At 44.6% G+C, this 17837-nt stretch overlaps 1 protein-coding gene across 3 annotated transcripts in view; it reads left to right on the plus strand.

Annotated features, from left to right (window-relative positions):
• The window catches only part of LOC122788133 (histone acetyltransferase KAT7-like), a 1071811-nt gene that overhangs the window by 275575 nt on the left and 778399 nt on the right, over positions 1-17837 (plus strand). For all 3 annotated transcript variants that reach the window (XM_044055075.1, XM_044055076.1, XM_044055077.1), the window contains exons 5-6: positions 6141-6223; positions 11816-11848. In XM_044055075.1, the coding sequence (XP_043911010.1) occupies positions 6141-6223; positions 11816-11848 (116 nt within the window). The remainder of the gene's footprint in view (positions 1-6140; positions 6224-11815; positions 11849-17837) is intronic.

Below are 17837 nucleotides of genomic sequence, written 5' to 3' on the forward strand. Positions count from 1 at the left end.
TAGAGATCATTTCCCAGGGGCCTAAAGGTATCAAGGCTACTACAGCCAAGAATCCCACCCCTTTGGACAGGGATTCCAGAGCTTTGGACAGATGGGGTAAGAAGGTATATACCTCTGCAACTCTTGCTATTAGGGCATTGAATTGTCAGTTTCACATGCTGAAGTACCAGCAGCATATTATGGAACGTATTAAACAAAAAGTGGCAACCTTTATAGACTGTGCAGAAAGTAAAGAATTGCAGGAGCTTATGTACTCTGCAAGCCAAGTCAGTAAGCATACTTTGCAGTGTGGCTTTGATACCCTAGAAGCATCTTGCCGGGCAGCAGTCACTGGATCTGTGCTGAGGACATGCTTGGCTCAAGGAGCAGACCTTGCCATACCATGTCAAATCAAAGTTACTAGATGCTCCTTTGAACATGGACATTTTGTTTGGCACCAAAGCAGAAGAGGTTCTTAAAAAGATGGAAGAAAAAGCTGAGTCTATCCAGACTGTTAAAGAAGTCTTACAAGTGCAACCCCCTAGATTCAGTAGGCATTGCCCTTCCGAACACTGGTCCTTTCCAGCCTCCTCCAGGCCTTCTCAAACCATACCCTGGGGAAACAGACCACCAAGACTAGAGTCTCAGGGTATGGAGAGATCTATGCAATGGAGTGCCCCCACCCCTAGAGCAGGAAGTGGTAAGCCACCTCCTTACGGAAAAAAAACTCACAATGACTTCTTTACTCCACTCCCCAGCCCTGCCCAATTGCTTGTGCCCCTAGGAGGAAAACTTGCCCTTAATTAAAGAAATTGTATGACCGTCACACAGGACTGGTGGGTCCTCGACATTGTATCCCAGGGGTACAAATTTTATTTCCATTCACTGCCACCCCCAGGCGGGTTTCCAGACTTTCCTCCAAATCAGTGGGCAGAGGCTCAAAGCCAAGTAGCTTCCCTGCTCAATATCAGAGCTATTCAGCCAGTTCCAGTAGAACAGAGGGGTCAAGGATTCTACTCCAGACTCTTCCTGGTACCCAGGAAAGAGGGCTCTTGGTGCCCAATCCTGGATCTTTCAGTTCTCAACACCTTCCTGGTGGTACCAAATTTCAAAATGCTTACCCTGCAACAGCTTCTTCCTATGCTAGCCAAGGATGCCTGGTTAGTCACCCTAGACTAAAAGAAGCCTATCTGCACATCCCCATAAGGGAGTCATGCAGGAGGTATCTATGTTCAGGGCAGGATCTATGCATTATCAGTTCTCTACACTTCCCTTTGGCTTATCTACTGCGCACAGAGTTTTCACAAAATGCCTGGCTCCGGCCATTGCATACTGCTGGCAGAGAAATATCCAAATTTTTCCATACTTGGATGACTGCCCGATTCAGACGGACAGTCAGGAATTGCTGATGTAGCACCAGACATTTGTGAAACACCTTCCCACTTCCTTGGGGTACACCATCAATGAAAAGAAATCAAAACTGGTACCCAGTCAAAAGATTGTATTCCTGGGAGCAAGCTTGGACACAACATCCCAGATGGCATTCCTCACTTCAGAAAAACAAGTCTGTCTGACAGCCTACTTCAAACAAATGGCCACCAGAACCCAGCTATCCGCAAGAAAAATACTGCAGGCCCTAGGGTTCATGGTCTCATGTATACTGCTAATTCCATATGCAAGACTGCTTATGAGGAAACTTCAGTGGTACTTAAAAGTCTTTGGTGCCAACATTCTCAGGACCTGGAAACAAGTCATTCCTATCATACCCTGTCTAAGGACAGAGTTCCTTTGGTGGGCAGAAGCATGCTACCACAACAAGGGACTGCCCTTTACTCAACCCCACGCCACCCAGACCCTAACCACAGACGCATCAGACTATGCCTGGGGAGCACACATGGACGGCAAATGCATTCGGGGCCACTGGAGCCCAAGTCAAATTCATCTGCACATCAACCAAAAAGAGATGCTAGCCGTGCAGAATGCCCTGACAGCTTTCAGATCCCTACTCTTTCCAGGACAACTGCTAATAAAAACAGACAATACCACAGTTATGTGGTACATCAACAAGCAGGGGGGAAGCCACTCCTACCCACTCTGCAGGTTAGCCATGGCCCTGTGGCACAGGGCCTTGGACATGCAAGTCCATCTGCAAGCTCAATTTCTGCCAGGCAAACAAAATGCACTGGCAGATGGCTTAAGCAGAAGTCTCCTAGACCCGCACGAGTGACAGTTGGGGCCCAGCACCTTCAACCTTCTGATTCAGAAATGGGGGACCCCATAGGTGGATCTCTTTGCCTCCCCCTACAACCACCACCTCAGCAAATTCTGCACCAGGAATCCTCACAGCAGGGCATGGAAAGTGGATGCCATATATTTTCACTTGGCAAATCTCTCAATCTATGCCTTCCCCCTCTGCCCCTTCTCTCAAGAGTATTACTCAAGATAAGACAGGACAGACCAAGGACAATTCTGATTGCCCCAGACTGGCCATGCCAGCACTGGTACCCACTCCTGCACAGCCTGTCACCGGTGCCACCCTGGTACCTGCACCAGAACCCAACCCTGCTCTCTCAGCAGGAGGGACAGATTTTGCATCCACGACTACAAACCCTAAATATTCCAGCCTGGATTATTCATTGAATTCTCCCCCAACAACCCTAAACAAGCAGGTGCTGGATGTCATTCTTGAAGCCAGAAGACCCAGCACAAGAAAATCCTATGTTGATAAGTGGAAAAGGTTCTGCTCCTGGATTCTATCTAAAGGAGAGGACACAACTCTGCCCTCCCTGCCTCTAATCCTGAATTACTTAGCAGATCTTCTCCACAAAGGCCTGTCCTTCTCCTCCATTAAGATACATGCCTTAGCCATTTTGGCTCATTATAACACTGAGCCACCTCTCTTCTCGTACCCTCTTATCAAACAGTTCCTGAGAGGGACAAATAACTTAAGGCCACCAAGGGGAGCACCCACCCCTGCTTGGGATCTTAACTTTGTACTGGAAAAGCTCACGCTTCCCCCCTTTGAACCTGCCACGTCAGCAGACTTAAAATCCCTCTCTTGGAAAACAGCCTTGCTTCTGGCCGTCACTTCAGCTAGAAGAGTGTCTGGGCTACAAGCACTTATGGCTGTGAACCCTTCATTTTTTTCATGCTGACAGGGTTTCCCTCAGGACTGACCCTGCCTTCATGCCTAAAGTGGTGTCCACTGTGGCTCTCAGCTAATCCATCCATTTGCCAGCTTTCTTCCCTAATCCTTAAAATAAAGGGGAAAGAACCTGCACTCCCTTGATGTGCACAGACAGCTCAGATTCTACCTTGATTAAGACTAAGCCCTTCAGAAAATCTGACCAGTTACTAGTTACCTTTGCAACAGGGGCGGAGGGCAAGGCCATTTCCAAACAATTTCCAAATGGATAGCACACTGCATCCATTTCTGCTACAAGCACCATGGGAAACCAACCCCTCAGGGGGTCAGAACACATTCCACTCGGGCAACATCTACCTGTACAGCATTTCTCAGGAGAGTCCCTACCAGGGACATCCTGGAAGCTGCTACCTGGAGTTCAGTACACACCTTCACCAAGCATAACCACCTGCCTATCTTTTCCAAATCCAGGGCAGGTTTTGCAACAGCAGTCCTGCAAGGCATACTAGCCAGCCCTAACTCTTCTTGACTGCCTCCACCCTTGTTCAGCTTTGGGAAATCACCCAAGTGTGATGACTGCAGCAGTAAAACATGAAGAACATAGTACAGTTGTATACACTTACCATAAATGTAGATATTCGAGTGTATTCACTTTTGCAGTCCTGGTTTTCCTCCCTCCAGCCCCCAGGTTTCTCTGTCTGTCTGTGTCTCTCTCTCTCTCTTTCAGCTCTATGGCTGTTACTCACCCTTTTCAGGGGTATTGGTATTGGTATTTACTTTTTACTGGTGGTGTTTTCCCCACCATAAATTAGCTCCCTATTTGGGGGTTTCCTGACATTTGGGGCAAGAAAAACTGATGTAATGGCGTCAGTCCTGGAGCGACAGCATCTGACGCAGAAATACTAAGTCTCTGGTATTTGGGCCGACTGAGGGCTACTTGCAGGCAGATAACCCAAGTGTGATGACTGCAACAGTGGATACACTCGAACATCTACATTTATGGTAAGTGTATACAACTGTACTTTTTCTTTCTTATGGGTAAAAAACAGTGGAAAAATAAACTTTTGTCTGTTTGGACATGCACTGCCGTCACACGTTTTGCATGTAAAATGTGCATGAGTTCAAAAAGACTAGTTAAGAGAAAAAAAAGCTTACAGTGGCTAAGCAGACTTTTTTTATCTGTGTTTTTTCCTTTAGGCCTGCTTTCCATCAAGCTATCACTGTGGCCGCTTTGGGTGGCACAGTGGTGTCCCGGTGGCTGGTGCTGTGGTTAGCGTTGTCACCTCACAGCAAGAGGTTCTCCAGTTCGATTCTCGGCTGGGGTGTCTTCTGAGTCTGCATGCCATCCCTGCATTCACATGTGTTTCCTCCGGATGCTCCGGTTTCCTCCCACATTCCAAAGACGTGTTTGGAGCATTTCTCCCCAGGCCTCCACTGAAAATTGGCTCTGTCCCAGTCAGACTTTCCTGGTAAACAAATGTTAAATAACTGAATAAACACCAGTTTGGTTTCTTTTATGAGACAGGAGTACAGTCACTGCATGACTTCCCATCAGGCAGTCATCAGAAGGTTTTTAAGCCCTTCCATTTCTTGTGCATGCCTGTAGATGACCAAAAGGATGGGTGTAGAAAGTGGCAGTGTGAGGGCTTGTCATCATCTTCTGCACATGACTGTTCTTAACAGAATCACCTTCCCTTTAGAGAGCTAACTCTGTTCATCTTCATTCTCCACTGGGAGTTGCGTGTAAAATGCATTCCCTGTGACTTGCACTCCAACTTCTCACTCCGAGAGAGAGAAAAGGTTCTGTCTAATAATTCCACGTCAAGCCCAGCCAGCTCTTCCGGCATCCTGTTGTTGATTGAACCTGAGTAGATTGCAGACTTCATTGTCTTTTGCCACCTGATGGGAAAACCAGATTTAAGAAACACATGCTACCAGTCCACAGGTGTGTTGCTGTCTCTAATTCTTGATTCAAAAGTCATATACTGAGACCACTTGGTTGTTGGTGAGGTAAATTATTGCTTTAGTCGTGATTCCTATAGTCATATAGGCTCCTGAAGCCTTGAGGTGCTGAAGATTTTTTTCTGAGCCCCCTTGCCTTTTGTCCCTCTTCCTTTTGCTCCAGCTTTCTGTGGAGGCTCAGTCTTACATTGTTTGAGGGTTGGTTTCTGTAGTTACCGCTACAGAAGGCCTTTGAAGTCAATTGTATCAGATGAATGCTCACTGTATAAGCTGATGTGTAAAAAGGCCCATTGCCTTGGGCTGTTTATTATCCTACCTCAGTCCCTTTGTGCTTGGACATGTTTACCATGTAACTTCTGCTGGTGCATTTTCTAATAAGTCTGGTAAGTATGTGTTATATTCTAGTTTGTCCTCCCTTAATGTATGAGTTATTTCTGGGAAATTCAGAGTGTATGCTTTTTATTTGCCATGTGCCATTACATTGTCCATGCCACTGCCTGAAGCACGTGACCCCCTGAGTGTGGGATCTGAAGATGTTTGAGAAATTTGTTAAGCAGGAGCTATTTAAAGTAGAATTTCCAGTAGTCTTCCTCTGGAGAGGGACTTGTACCAGAATAACTGAGGTGGTAAATGTATATAATTTCTGTAGCTGCCTGATTTGGGAGCAGGTGTCTTGTGGGCATTTTGAAAACCTAGAATGTTGAGACTTTTGGTACATTTGATAGATGCAGTCTTTTTTGGAAAGAGGCAGAATTAAGATGTGAGCCTCTGAACTTATTTCAGACTTTTACCCATTATTATGCAGTAAATGTCTGGGCAGATTTTTTTTTTCTTGGAAGTTGTGATATTTCTGTGTCCAGGTTTTGTACTTTTATGCAAACCTCTGTTGGAAAGGCAAAAATTAAAAATAGTCTGTGTTTTAGTGACTGGATTGTGAGGTCATTAAATGCTTGGTTATCAAAAAAGATTGCATAAGCTTTCATTTTATCAGCAAGTTGATTATCCATTTGTTTATTGTTTTTATCTCAAACTAGACTTGTTTCCGTCTTCACAGGACACTTAACAGGCAAGCATGAGCGCCACTTCTCCATATCTGGATGTCCACTCTACCATAATTTGTCTGCTGATGAATGCAAGGTAATTATTGATTTAGAAGTAATCTCAGGTGGTCACTGGTAATAATGTTGTGTAAAAGTGAATATATGCCCATAATAATTGAATTGATCTTGCGTAGTGAAGTAAGCTGGTTTATAGACCATGCAGGTGAGGCTTCAATGATTCATGTCAGTAGCACAAAAATCAGAGTATAACAGCACCTTTTCTTTGTTTGCTTGTTTGTTTTGCTTAAAAAGCAGACTCTCCTAGGATGCTTGCCTCAGTATGCTTAACATAAATGCATGGGGAAGCAGCACTAATTATTGACTTTCTGTACAGGTAGTTTTACTTGCATTTTGTTATTTTTTATTTACTGGCAGATTATCTTGCTCTGATGTTGTCTTCTTCATTCCCCCTCACGATGGGGTCTGGGATCGGATCTTCAGATCCAGCTCAGCCACATTTTCCAGACTTGGATCCGACTCTCGAGTTCCTCCCTCTTACCCATAGCGCATTGCACCCAGCCAAGCACCTCAGCTCTCGTTTGCTGCTTCAGTGTCCAAACTTGGATCTCTTCGCTCTAGCGCTGTGCTTGTTTTGTCAGTATTTCAAGCTAGTGATCATTTCAAATCTTGTTGGTTATGTAAGTGATCCTCTGTCATCGTAGTTAATTCCTTCCTTTAGTATGTGCATGTGAGCATTTTTCCTCTCTTTCTTTTCCTGTCAAAAAAAAAAATTAGATAACGTTTTGTAGTTTTGGGAGTTAGTTAAGTTCTAAAGTTTAAATTCTAAAGTTAAATACCTATATAGCTTTTAACTTTTTCTTTTTGAAGTGTCAGTTGGTTTTGGTGGGCTTTCAGTTGTGTTATATCTGACAAACCCTTTCCCAGCTTTAAGCGTTGCACTTCTTGTGGGCATAGAATCCCCAACCAGGATGCCCACAAGGATCGCATGTATTGCTTAGGTGCACATCATCTAAAATCAGACTGTGCAGTTTGTGCTTCCTTCAATCCATGGGTTCTTGCAGACAGATGTAATAAGTTGATGTTGAGGGGTCTTTTTTTCCATCTTTGGCTCCTGAGGCTCAGACCCCTTCCTTGGCTTCAACTTAATACTCTGCGGAAGAAGAAAAAAAAAAAAAAGAGATTTCTTCCTGCCTCCTCGAGAGATCCTCTGGAACCAAAGGCCAAGTCCAAGAGAATTTCAGATCCGACACTCTCAGATCTAAAGAAAATGTCTGCCTCATTGGATCCACCAGCATCCTCAGATCCAGGGGAAATCATATCTTTGTCACCTACTCCATGTCAGCTCCAGTGTCAGATCCATTGGCTCGGGATCCGAGAGCTGTGAGCAGGTCTCCTGCCCACTCAGTCAAGTCCATGCACTTTTGACCTCCCAAGTCGGCTTCTTCCAGGTCCGTTAGAAGCTGGTCTAAGGCGGACATGGACAGGATGATGAGATTTCCCAAGGCCCAGATTCAGATGGGGGTAGTCTCGGCTCCATCTCCTATCGGATCCGTGAGCTGCCCAGGCCATACCATCAAGACTCCTTCTCCGATCCAGCCTTTGGCTTTGGAGTTGCAGGTTTTGAAACTCTTGTGTGTGTCGGGTGTGGTGCAGGGGAAGCTTCCTCAGTGCAGATGATACTCTTGATTAGCCCTGTTCCTTGGAGCAGAGTGGATCTCAGAGCTGTGGTGTTGGTTCTGGGTCCAGGAGAGCGGGATTGGCTCCATCTTTGTTGGAGCCATCTCTTCCCTGAGTTCATGCTTGTGGAGGAATTCAAGAAATTTTCTCCTAAGCTGACCACTCTATCATTTATTGCCATCTCCTCGATGAGGTTAATTTCCCATACAATGGAAGGTACCTCATGAGCTGCCAGTTTAGGACTTTCTCTAAGGAGGTATGCCTGGATGAGGCTATGTGATTTTGTGGAGCCCTTTAAGGCATCCTTTGTGAAGGCCCACTACAATGTCTCTTCACTGTTTGGGCCATCGTTTAGAGATAGTCTCACCCGCAGTGAAAAGGACGGGAAGACCCTTTCTGCTGTAGGAATTAAGTTATCTACGTCTCAGAGGTCCTTCTCCAGGAACCAGCACGGAGGTAAGAAAAAGTGGTTTTGTAAGTCCAAGGGGCCTTTCCAGGACCCGCACGAGGAGCTTCCTCTAGAGGCAGAGCAGGAAGGTTTAATGATAGACATCACCCTAGAGGCAGAGGGGGTCTGCAAAACCAGGGCTTCAGAGACACCTTTTCTGACAAGCCCTTTCAGAGCTCCTGAAGTGCTGCCTGACTGTCCATCTCTGGATGCATTTGCGGGGTGACTCGCTTTGCACTCAGAAGCTTGGACCCATTTGACTCAAAATCCCTGGGTGCTAAGCACAATATCCAGAGGCTACTACATTCCCTATCCCCCCCCCAAACACCAACAAGAACCTCCCCAACATGCCACCCAATCAGGAGGAGCATGCAGCACAGGATATTCTACAACTGCTGCAAAAAAGAGTCATCCAAGAGGACCCAGCTGAAAAAAGGGGATTCAGAAACCTACTTCTGCTTCTTTTTGGTGCCAAAAAAGACAGAGAACCTAAGACCCATTCTGGATCTAAGCAAGCTGAATTCTTATGTAAAGAAGTTAAGGTTCCAAATTACAGTTCAGTTCATTCTACCATTGTTGTGCAAGGACGATTGGATGTGCTTTCGGTTGGGAGCCAGTCATTTTCAGTTCAGGGCACTACCCCTTGATCTCAGCACAGCCCCCCCCCCCCCCCCCCGGATGTTCACCAAATGCATGGCAGTTGTAGCAGCTCACATGAGACTCAAAGGAGTGTGGGTGTTTCCATATGTAGACGATTTGCTCCTTACTTGCCCCCATGAGGCATCAGCTTATCCAAGCCAGAGTAGTCCAACTTTTACACTCCCTGGGCATCACTACAAACCTAAACAAATCCAACCTGACTCCTGTGCAGAACCTGGAGTTAATTGGAATGCAGCTGAACATGAGGGATCAAATAGCTTCCCTTCCTTTGGACTGCATAATAACATTGAGGACTCAAGTCCAGGAATTGTTATCCCACCAGTTTCCCCTTCATGGCTAGTCTTAGAAGTCATATGATCAATGTCAGCATCAATTCTGTTAGTTACTCTAGCAAGGTTCTTCATGCAGAATCTTCAACAGACATTGGCAGTGCAGTGGTCCATTCTCTGTCAGCCTCTATCCATTCCCATCAGCTTGACTCCAATTTGCAAATGGCACATCAACTGGTGGATTCAGTCGTACAATCTCTTTCTATGCAGACCTTTCTTAAACCCCCCTCCAATAGCCACAGAGACCATGGACACCTCTCAATTTGGGTGGGGGGGCATTACAATGGGAAGATGGTTCAAGGGACTTGGTCCCCCCATCAAAACCAGTTTGCATATCAGTGTCCTAGAGATGAGTGGGCCTCCTAATGTTGTAAGCCTTTCAAGCACTCTCCCCTTGGGGACTATTGCAGTTCACACCCACAACATGTCTGTTGTCTGGTACATCAACAAGCAAGAAGGAATGTGCAGGGAGGCCATGAGAGTGTGGGAATGGGCAATCTCTTCAGACCGCTTTCTGGTTGCAATGCATATTCCTGAAAAAGCCAATGACTTGGTGGACAGACTCAACAGATCAATCCTGGTTCTGCATGAGTGGTACTTCAATCAGTCAGTGGTAACCATGATCTTCCAATTGCTTTGGTCGACCTTGTTGTGACTTTTTTTGCCTCTCCCCTCAGCAACAAATGCAGGAAGTTCTTGGTTCTGATCTCCCCTCTGGAGGAGTCCCCAAGGGATGCACTAGTCCACAATTGGCTCCTGGGTCTCCTGTGTGCTTATCCCCTCTCCCGCTGCTCCAGGCATTTCTTCAGAAAGCAATTAGGCTAAAGAGCTCAGTCATTCTCATTGCTCCCTTCTGGCCTCATGAGGTTTTCTTCCCCATCCTCTGGTCTCAATGAATTACCCTCTGTGGATACTGGAGCCAAAACAGGATGTACTTTTTCACCCGTCAGGAATGCAGCATCCAAATCTTTATGCCCTCAGGCTAACCACTTGGTTTCTCCACTTCCAACCCTAGCAAGACAGTCCAGGCTTGCTTCTCTGGTCTGTAACATAATGCTAGCCTTGCAAAAGGTTTCTACAAAAAAGGTCTACACCAGTAAGTGGAAAAGATTAATTGTTTGCGCTACAAATAGGAATATTGACCCCTGCTCCGCACCAGTCTTGGATATTCTGCTTTTTTTTTTGGTACCCTGTTTATGGAAGGAGCTAGCGTCTCTACCATAAAGCTTCATTTAGCAGCAATTTCTAATTTTCACGCTGCCAGCCAATCTCATTCCCTATCCACTTTTAAGATTATGCAAGTCTTTATGAAAGGTGTTTTCTTGTTGGGACCTCCCATCAGGGGCCCTTCTTCTTCTCTGGACCTCACTGTCGTACTGCAGGGTTTAACTCAAGGACCCTTAGAACCAGCTGACAGTTGTGACATAAAGTTTTTGTCATGGAAGACAATCTTTTTTAGTGTCCATCACTTCAGCTAAGAGAATTTCCAAACTGCAGGCCTTATCTTCCAAACCTCCTTACATAATTTTTCATAAGGACAGGGTTTCTCTACATACCAATCCTTCCTTTATGCCTAAAGTAGACATGGAAAACAATATCAGTCAGTCCATTCACTTACCGGTGTTCATTCTAAATTATTCTAACAAAGGGGAGTACGTTCTACATCATCTCGACATTCATAGTTAGTTAACCTTTTTATCTGTACAGAACTGGACAACACAGGAAGTCTGACCAACTGTTTGTAGCCTTTTCAGCTAACAAAGTCAGCCAAGCGGTTTCCAAGATCATTCTAGCAAAGTTAGTAACTGGTTGTATCTCTTTCATTTACTCACAAAAGGGCCTAGGATTACCTCAACCTCCTAGGGCATATTCCACCAGGGCTATGGCTACTTCTTCCACCTTCTCATCTAGAACCTCAATTGATGATATTTGTGCAGCAGCAACATGGTGTAACAATCATACCTTTGTAGCACACGGTAAGTAAAAGGAGAAATGAAGAAGACAACATCAGATTCTAAAGTTATGTCTTACCATAACTTGGCATCTGTGTTGTCGATTTTAATTCCTCCTCACTTTCCCACCCAGCCATCTCCCTCGCTCATTCTTGGATAGTGGAACATGACGGGACTCTTAGGTCCATGTCTGAGCATCATCTGCTGTTCTTCTTTGCTGTCTGGATTATGGATGTATGGAATCAGCAAACTCGATCGGAGGTCCTTGGGTGGATATAGTGCATTATTGGTAAGAGGGAGGAGCTCAGCTGTCCGATCCAAGTCTGCAGAATGTGGCTGAGCCGGATCTGAGACCCTATTGTGTGGAGAAATGAAGATATACAACACAGATGCCAAGTTTATGGTAAGACATAACTTTCCATTTCACACATTGCATATCAAGTTGACTGTTTTTAAAAATACCCTGACATTAAGTGATCCTAAAGTGTCTTACTAGAATATAGCAACAAGCTGAAGTCCTCGGTGTTTAACAAGGTAAAAGTGTGCAAAAGTGGAAAAAAGCAAGCTGTAGCTCAGTTAATTTTTTTTGTTATATTTTGCAGTTTTACAGAGGCTCCAGAGCACATCGTGACACGGTAAGACAGAGCTTATTCTTTTTCCCTGCATTTGGTTCAGTAATTGTGCTGATTATGGCCTCCATTTGATTTCAGAGTTTGTCATGCATACTTCTGATTCTCATTTCTACATAAAGAATACTTTTTAAAAAGCTTTGGTGAAGCAAAAAACTCCTGCATTTATACAGAAGACTTTGCAGTACTATTCAGAATCTTTTGTACAGAAGGTACTTTATAGTTCATAAGTATTGCAAGCTTGTGCTAAACAAGGCAATCTTTGTGTAATTGAAAGCCAGATGTGTGTGTGTTTGTCTGTATGTTGATTGGTAAAATCAATTAAATTATTTCTACATCTCTTTTTTTCGATAGATGTTAGACTGAAATTGAAACTTTTCTTTATCTAAAAATAATTCTACATCAAGAAATTGTACAGTGGTACCTATTCCAGAAATGGTGAATTTTAAGAAGTAAATGCTGTTTGCAATCTTGGATTAAAAAGAATCAAGTTCTGTTTTGCTACCCTGCCAAATAAAAAAATATATCGTCTATATATCTCTTGTACAATTTTGTCTTAACAAACCCTTTCAACTTGGCCAGTATTTCAGCTTCCCATGCACTGAATACAATATCTGCATAGGCTGGGGCCATTTTAGAACCCATTGCTACGCCTTTTTGTTGATGGCAAACATTACTCTTAAAAATAAAAAAAAAAATTGTTATCCAAAACCATCTCAGTTAAATCGTATAAAGTGTTGACACTTTCCTTCTCAAGAAAGGTGTAGTTAGTTAAAAATTGTCTTGTGAATTCAAGTCATTTTGTATGAGGAATACGGTGTATATAGAATATATATTTAAAGTAACTAAATATTTATCCAACCCAGCAACTTGATATTTAAACAATTCATCAAGGAACACGCAAGAATCCCTCAAATAAAACTTGGTTTGTTGTACAATAGGATATATCTCAACATCTATTAAATGTTAAATATTTTTGGGTTTTTTTTGTTCCCTTGGAGGAACCAGTATGCCTAAAGGGTGGGCCATAGTGCTCTTTATGCATCTTTGGGATGCCAAAGAGTTTCCCTAAAGCTGGCTGTTCCACTATCACTAAATTGTACTTATGTATAGTAATACAATCTTACTGTAATAACTGAAATAAAAGTTCGTCAACAAACCTAATTTTTTTGTAAACATCATATAGTGAGTAATCTTTTAAAATTCACTATTTTGTAGGGACAACTCCACTTTAGATATACAAGTAGTGTGATCCATTACTACAACCCCTCTTCCCTTATTGGCTTTCATTACCCTGATTTGTTCATAGGTTCACAGGTAGGTACTAGGCTATCAGTCCGACGTCCTACGTAAGCCTAGCCAACAAGGTTTCTTGGCTTACGCCACCCAAGAAAGTTATTTTTCTGTGCCCCTGTCGAGCAGAGCCACAAAAGTGATACACGGGGTGTATTTCCTTTTTCCCATCCACTTATCAAGATTTTTCTTGAGGAGTGCTAATGAGGAACTTTGCTTGACATAGATGGGTAGCTTGTTCCAGAGTATGGGAAGTCTCTGGGACAAGAATCTATCCCTGCAGCATGTCCTGTTTATTGTGGTGACAAGGTTTAGGTCCCTAGACCGTGTAGCTCAGAGGGATTGGGATTTCTTTAGGTGTAGCATGTCCAACTGCACTGGGTTTGACATAGCTTTATATGTTAGGCAAAGATCACCTAGGAGTAGGAGATATGCTACAGAGTAAAGCTGGATTTTTTTGAGACTGTCAGTGTAGGACATCTGTTTGAGGCCAGTAATCCTCTTTGTGAGGTACTTCTGTGGCCTTTCCAGCTGCTGCAGGTGTCTTGTGAGGTACATTCCAAAAGGGGAGTTGTACTCTATAATGGGTCTAATGAGTGTCGAGTAGAGGGGAACAATGACCTCTTTTTTCCTAGATGAGAATCCTTTTGTGATGAGGTGTGCCAATTAGAAGGATTTCCTGACTACTGTGGCGATGTGATTATCAAAGGAGAGACTACTATCCACCTGGGTCCCCAGGTCGCTTATCACACATTCAGCTTTAAGTAGACTGCTGCCTATGTGGTAGTTCATGGGTACAGAGTTTTTGCCAAAGGGGATGACAATGCACTTTTTGACATTGAGCTTGAGGCCATGGCTCTGACACCAAGCATCTGTCTCAGTGAGGCCCTTCCGTAGGATGGTCCACATCATTTGGGGACTCAGCTGTGGCTCCTAGTTTGCAGTCATCTGCAAACATCGTTAGTCAAAGGCCTTCTGTGTTAGCCTGTACTTCAGAGAAGTAGATACCAAACAGGAGAGGTCCCAGGACTGAACCCTGTGGTACTCCACTTGTCACTGATTTGAAGTCAGATTTGGAGTCTGCAACTTTTACAGTGTGGGTTCTGTCAGTGAGCCAACTGGCAACCCATCTTGTGACATAGAGATTTATACCTAGTGTAGTGAGTTTGGCTAGAATTCCAGAATGGGGGATGGTGTCGAAAGCCTTGGCGAGCTCAGGATAGGCTGTGTGAACCACTTTACCCTCGCCTACAGCTTTGGTGACTGCCTCAAAGAAGTCGATCAGGTTCAGAAGGCATGATCTGCCTTTCAAAATCCTGAACTGGGTGGGGTCCAGAGTTTGGAGGTTACCAATGTCTTTGTTTACAAGTTTTGCGATGATACGTTCCATGGCCTTACAGACCAGGCTCGTCAGGCAATAGGGCGATAGTGCCCGGGATAAGTGGTGGCTCCCCCTTTGTGGAGTGAGATAACTGTTGCTGTGCGCCATTCAGTCGGCAGAAAGCCTAATGTGAGACTATGATTGAACATGGTGCTTAAGTGGAGAGCCAGTTCGTTCTGAAGTTCGTGTAAAATGCAGCCTGGGATGTTGCCCGGTCCCATGGATGCTGTGTTTTTGGCTTTAGAGAGTGCAGCTTTTACCTGCGTAGTTGTGATTACAGGGACTCTGCATTCTTCCTGTATTGATATGGGCCCTTTAGGGGGTGCGAGTTGGGTAAAGTTACCACTGAACCTATCTGCCCGGACGTTGGCAATATCAGTTGGTTCTGTAATTTTCATGCCGTTGTGCTGTAAGTCAGAGCAGATCTGGGTGTTGCCATTGAGATTCTTGTCATAGCCATAGAATGCTTTGCGGTTGTCCCTAAAATCAGTGGCGATTTTGTTTTCATAGTTAGCTTTGGAAGATCTTATAGGGGATCTCAGCATCTTACCGAGGCTGACCAGGGAACTCCTCCACTCATGGGATTTTACTCTCTTTTGCAACAGTTTCTTCCTTCTGTTGTAGAGTTTGTTTATGGCAGGAGACTGCCAGATTGGCTTCCTTTTTTTGGAGGATAGCGTCTTGGTTTTGTTTGGGATAGCACGATCCATGCACTTGTGTAAGTGCTTATAGAGTGCATCTGTGTAGGATTCAGCAGGTGTAACTGTATTGTCCATCTGCATGGGTGTCATGAAGCTCGCCAATTCTGTCTTAAGAAGCATGAAGTTGTAATTTTTTACCATGATTTCCTTAATGGGGGTGGGGGCGGGATGTGGATATCTAGGATGATTAGCTTATGGTCTGATCTGCCCAACATGGAGTTGACTTCAGGTGTGGAACACCGGTCACGCATGTTGGTAATGACTAGGTCTAGGATATTGTTGCCCCTGGTGGGGGTGTGGATAAGTTGATCCAGGGCATTGGAATTTATGCATTCTAGAACGCGTTGAGCGAAGGAGTTGGTACATGAGTAGTTTTCCCAGTTAATGGTGGGGTAGTTGAAATCAGTCATTATTAGGGTGTTTGGGTGAATCCTAATATTTTCCAGTATATCAAGAAAAGTGGAGTGGGAATCCTGGGGCATGGTGGGGGATCTGTAGCAAGCTACAATTTGGATTGCAGTTTTGCCCAGAGTTAGTTGCACTTGGATAACCTTGGATGCATTATGCTGAGCAACTAGCCTGGAGGTGTGGATATCCTTAATGAATATGGACACACCTCCACCTTTGGTGTTCCAGTCCAGGTTAGGTGGCCGAAAAGTGTGGTATGAGTTATAGCCTGGTAATTCAGGGGTGCTTTCTGTAGCCTTGAACCAGGTCTCAGTCACTGCACAGATATCAATATTCTCCATTTTAAGGAGTGCCTCGAGGGAGTGCATTGTGAGATTTAGACTTCTAGCATTGAGTAACATTACCCTCAATTTTTGCTTGCCTTTTCCTGTTACAGTGGTGAATTTGTCATTTGAACTTTGCCTAAAAACGGCACTATAGGGGCAGCAAGAGCCTTAGCCAATATCCAGAATCCCAGGGGTGACAGGTGCAGGCCATCTCTGGCAAAGCTTCATGGTCTGGTGACCATGTCGTCCCAGGCAGACAGATACTGGATCCCCGTAGAATGACACCAGAAGCTTAGCCAGTAGTTTAAGTCAGTCATTTTGCCTTATACTGTGGTATCATTCTGGGCGATGGCAGGATACTACTCAGGGCTTGGGTCATGCCTGCCTGGGCTACAAGATCGGAGAGCTCTTCCATGTCTCTTTTCATGTAGTCCAGGGAGGTACGTCTCAGGTCATTCACACCAGCATGGACAATGACAGAGTCATATTTGTACTTGTTGTGGAGTGACCTGAGTGCGTGGGTTATGTGGTGGATCCTGGCACCCGACAGGCAGCTGACAGTAACCTTCTCCTTGTTTAGCCTGGTGAGTGGGACATCAGTGTGTCTGACTATAGAGTCACCTATGACTAGTGTGTTGGCTACGTTGTTTTGCCTTATGGGCTGTGGTTGAGTGGCATACGGAGTCTGTGGGCTATGTGTCATTTGGGTTGTGTTGGGGGTGGAGGTTGCTCGCATTTCTGCTTTGGAAGTCTCTGTTGCTTTAGCAGATTATTATTGAGAGCCTCCACAAATGTTTTTGTGTTTCTGTGTGCGGATTTTGTTGGTGTAGGTTTAGTGGTACTATGTGATGGGTGTGGTGTGGTGCAAGTGTTTACCTTCTTCTGTTGACTGTCAAGTTCAGTCTTGGTTGGAGAGCTTTACCTCCAGTTTGGCTAGATAAGTGCATCTCTCACAGGTTGTGGTGTTGGGTGGTAGGAGAAGAGGGTTGTCTGTGTACATGAGGCAATTGCTACATTGCCCCAAGATGCCCAGATTCATCAAATAGACAGGAGAGAACACTGGGAGCTGACCCTTGGACATGCCTTGAATAAAAAACTATTTTCCTCTAAACAAGTGAGGAAAGTGAGTATAAGAGCTGTTTTTCTCTAAGCAAGTGAGAAAAGTAAGTACAAAAACTGTTTTCCTCTAGGTAAAGAGGAAGGTTTAGTGCTGTAGTAATTTGTGGCTTATGTAGTGCTAACAACAAGTTCTGAACAAGTGTTGGGCACGAATAAGCAAATTCAGGTGCTAAAACTAAGAATCTGTACCTGGATCTTGTGGTGGATAAGGCTACCTAGTGCTTTTCACTCCCACTGATAAATTAGAATGCTTCCCTCCAGCACAGAAAGGCTTGGGGAGGGGGGTCAGAAGCTTACAAGCAGTCCTGGATACAGCAAATCTATATCTGGACTAGACTAGTTACAGGAAAGGTGGGAAACAAGCGCAAACACAGGCTTTTAAACCAGAAAGTTGAAAGAGATGGAGAAACTGACAAACGGCCAATAAACTACAATTTCTGGGCCAGAAATCACTCTTGTGGTAGATGGGCTACTAGTGCTTACCACTCCCACCGATAAACTAGAAGGTTTCCTTCCAACACAGGAAGGCTTGGGGGGCTCAGAAGCTTACATACAGTCCTGGATGCAGCAAATCTGTATCTGGACTAGACTAGTTTCAGGAAAGGTGGGAAACAAGTGCAAACGCAGGCTTTTAAACTAGAAAGTTGAAAGAGATGGAAAGACTGCCCAAATGGCCAATAAACTAGAATTTCTGGGACAGAAACCACTCTTGTGGTAGATAGGCTACCTAGTGCTTACCACTCCCACTGATAAGCTAGAAGGCTTCC

This window comes from Protopterus annectens, chromosome 13.part0 (assembly GCF_019279795.1).
Source record: "Protopterus annectens isolate FY-2018-M chromosome 13.part0, PAN1.0, whole genome shotgun sequence".
Classification (NCBI taxonomy): domain Eukaryota; kingdom Metazoa; phylum Chordata; order Ceratodontiformes; family Protopteridae; genus Protopterus; species Protopterus annectens.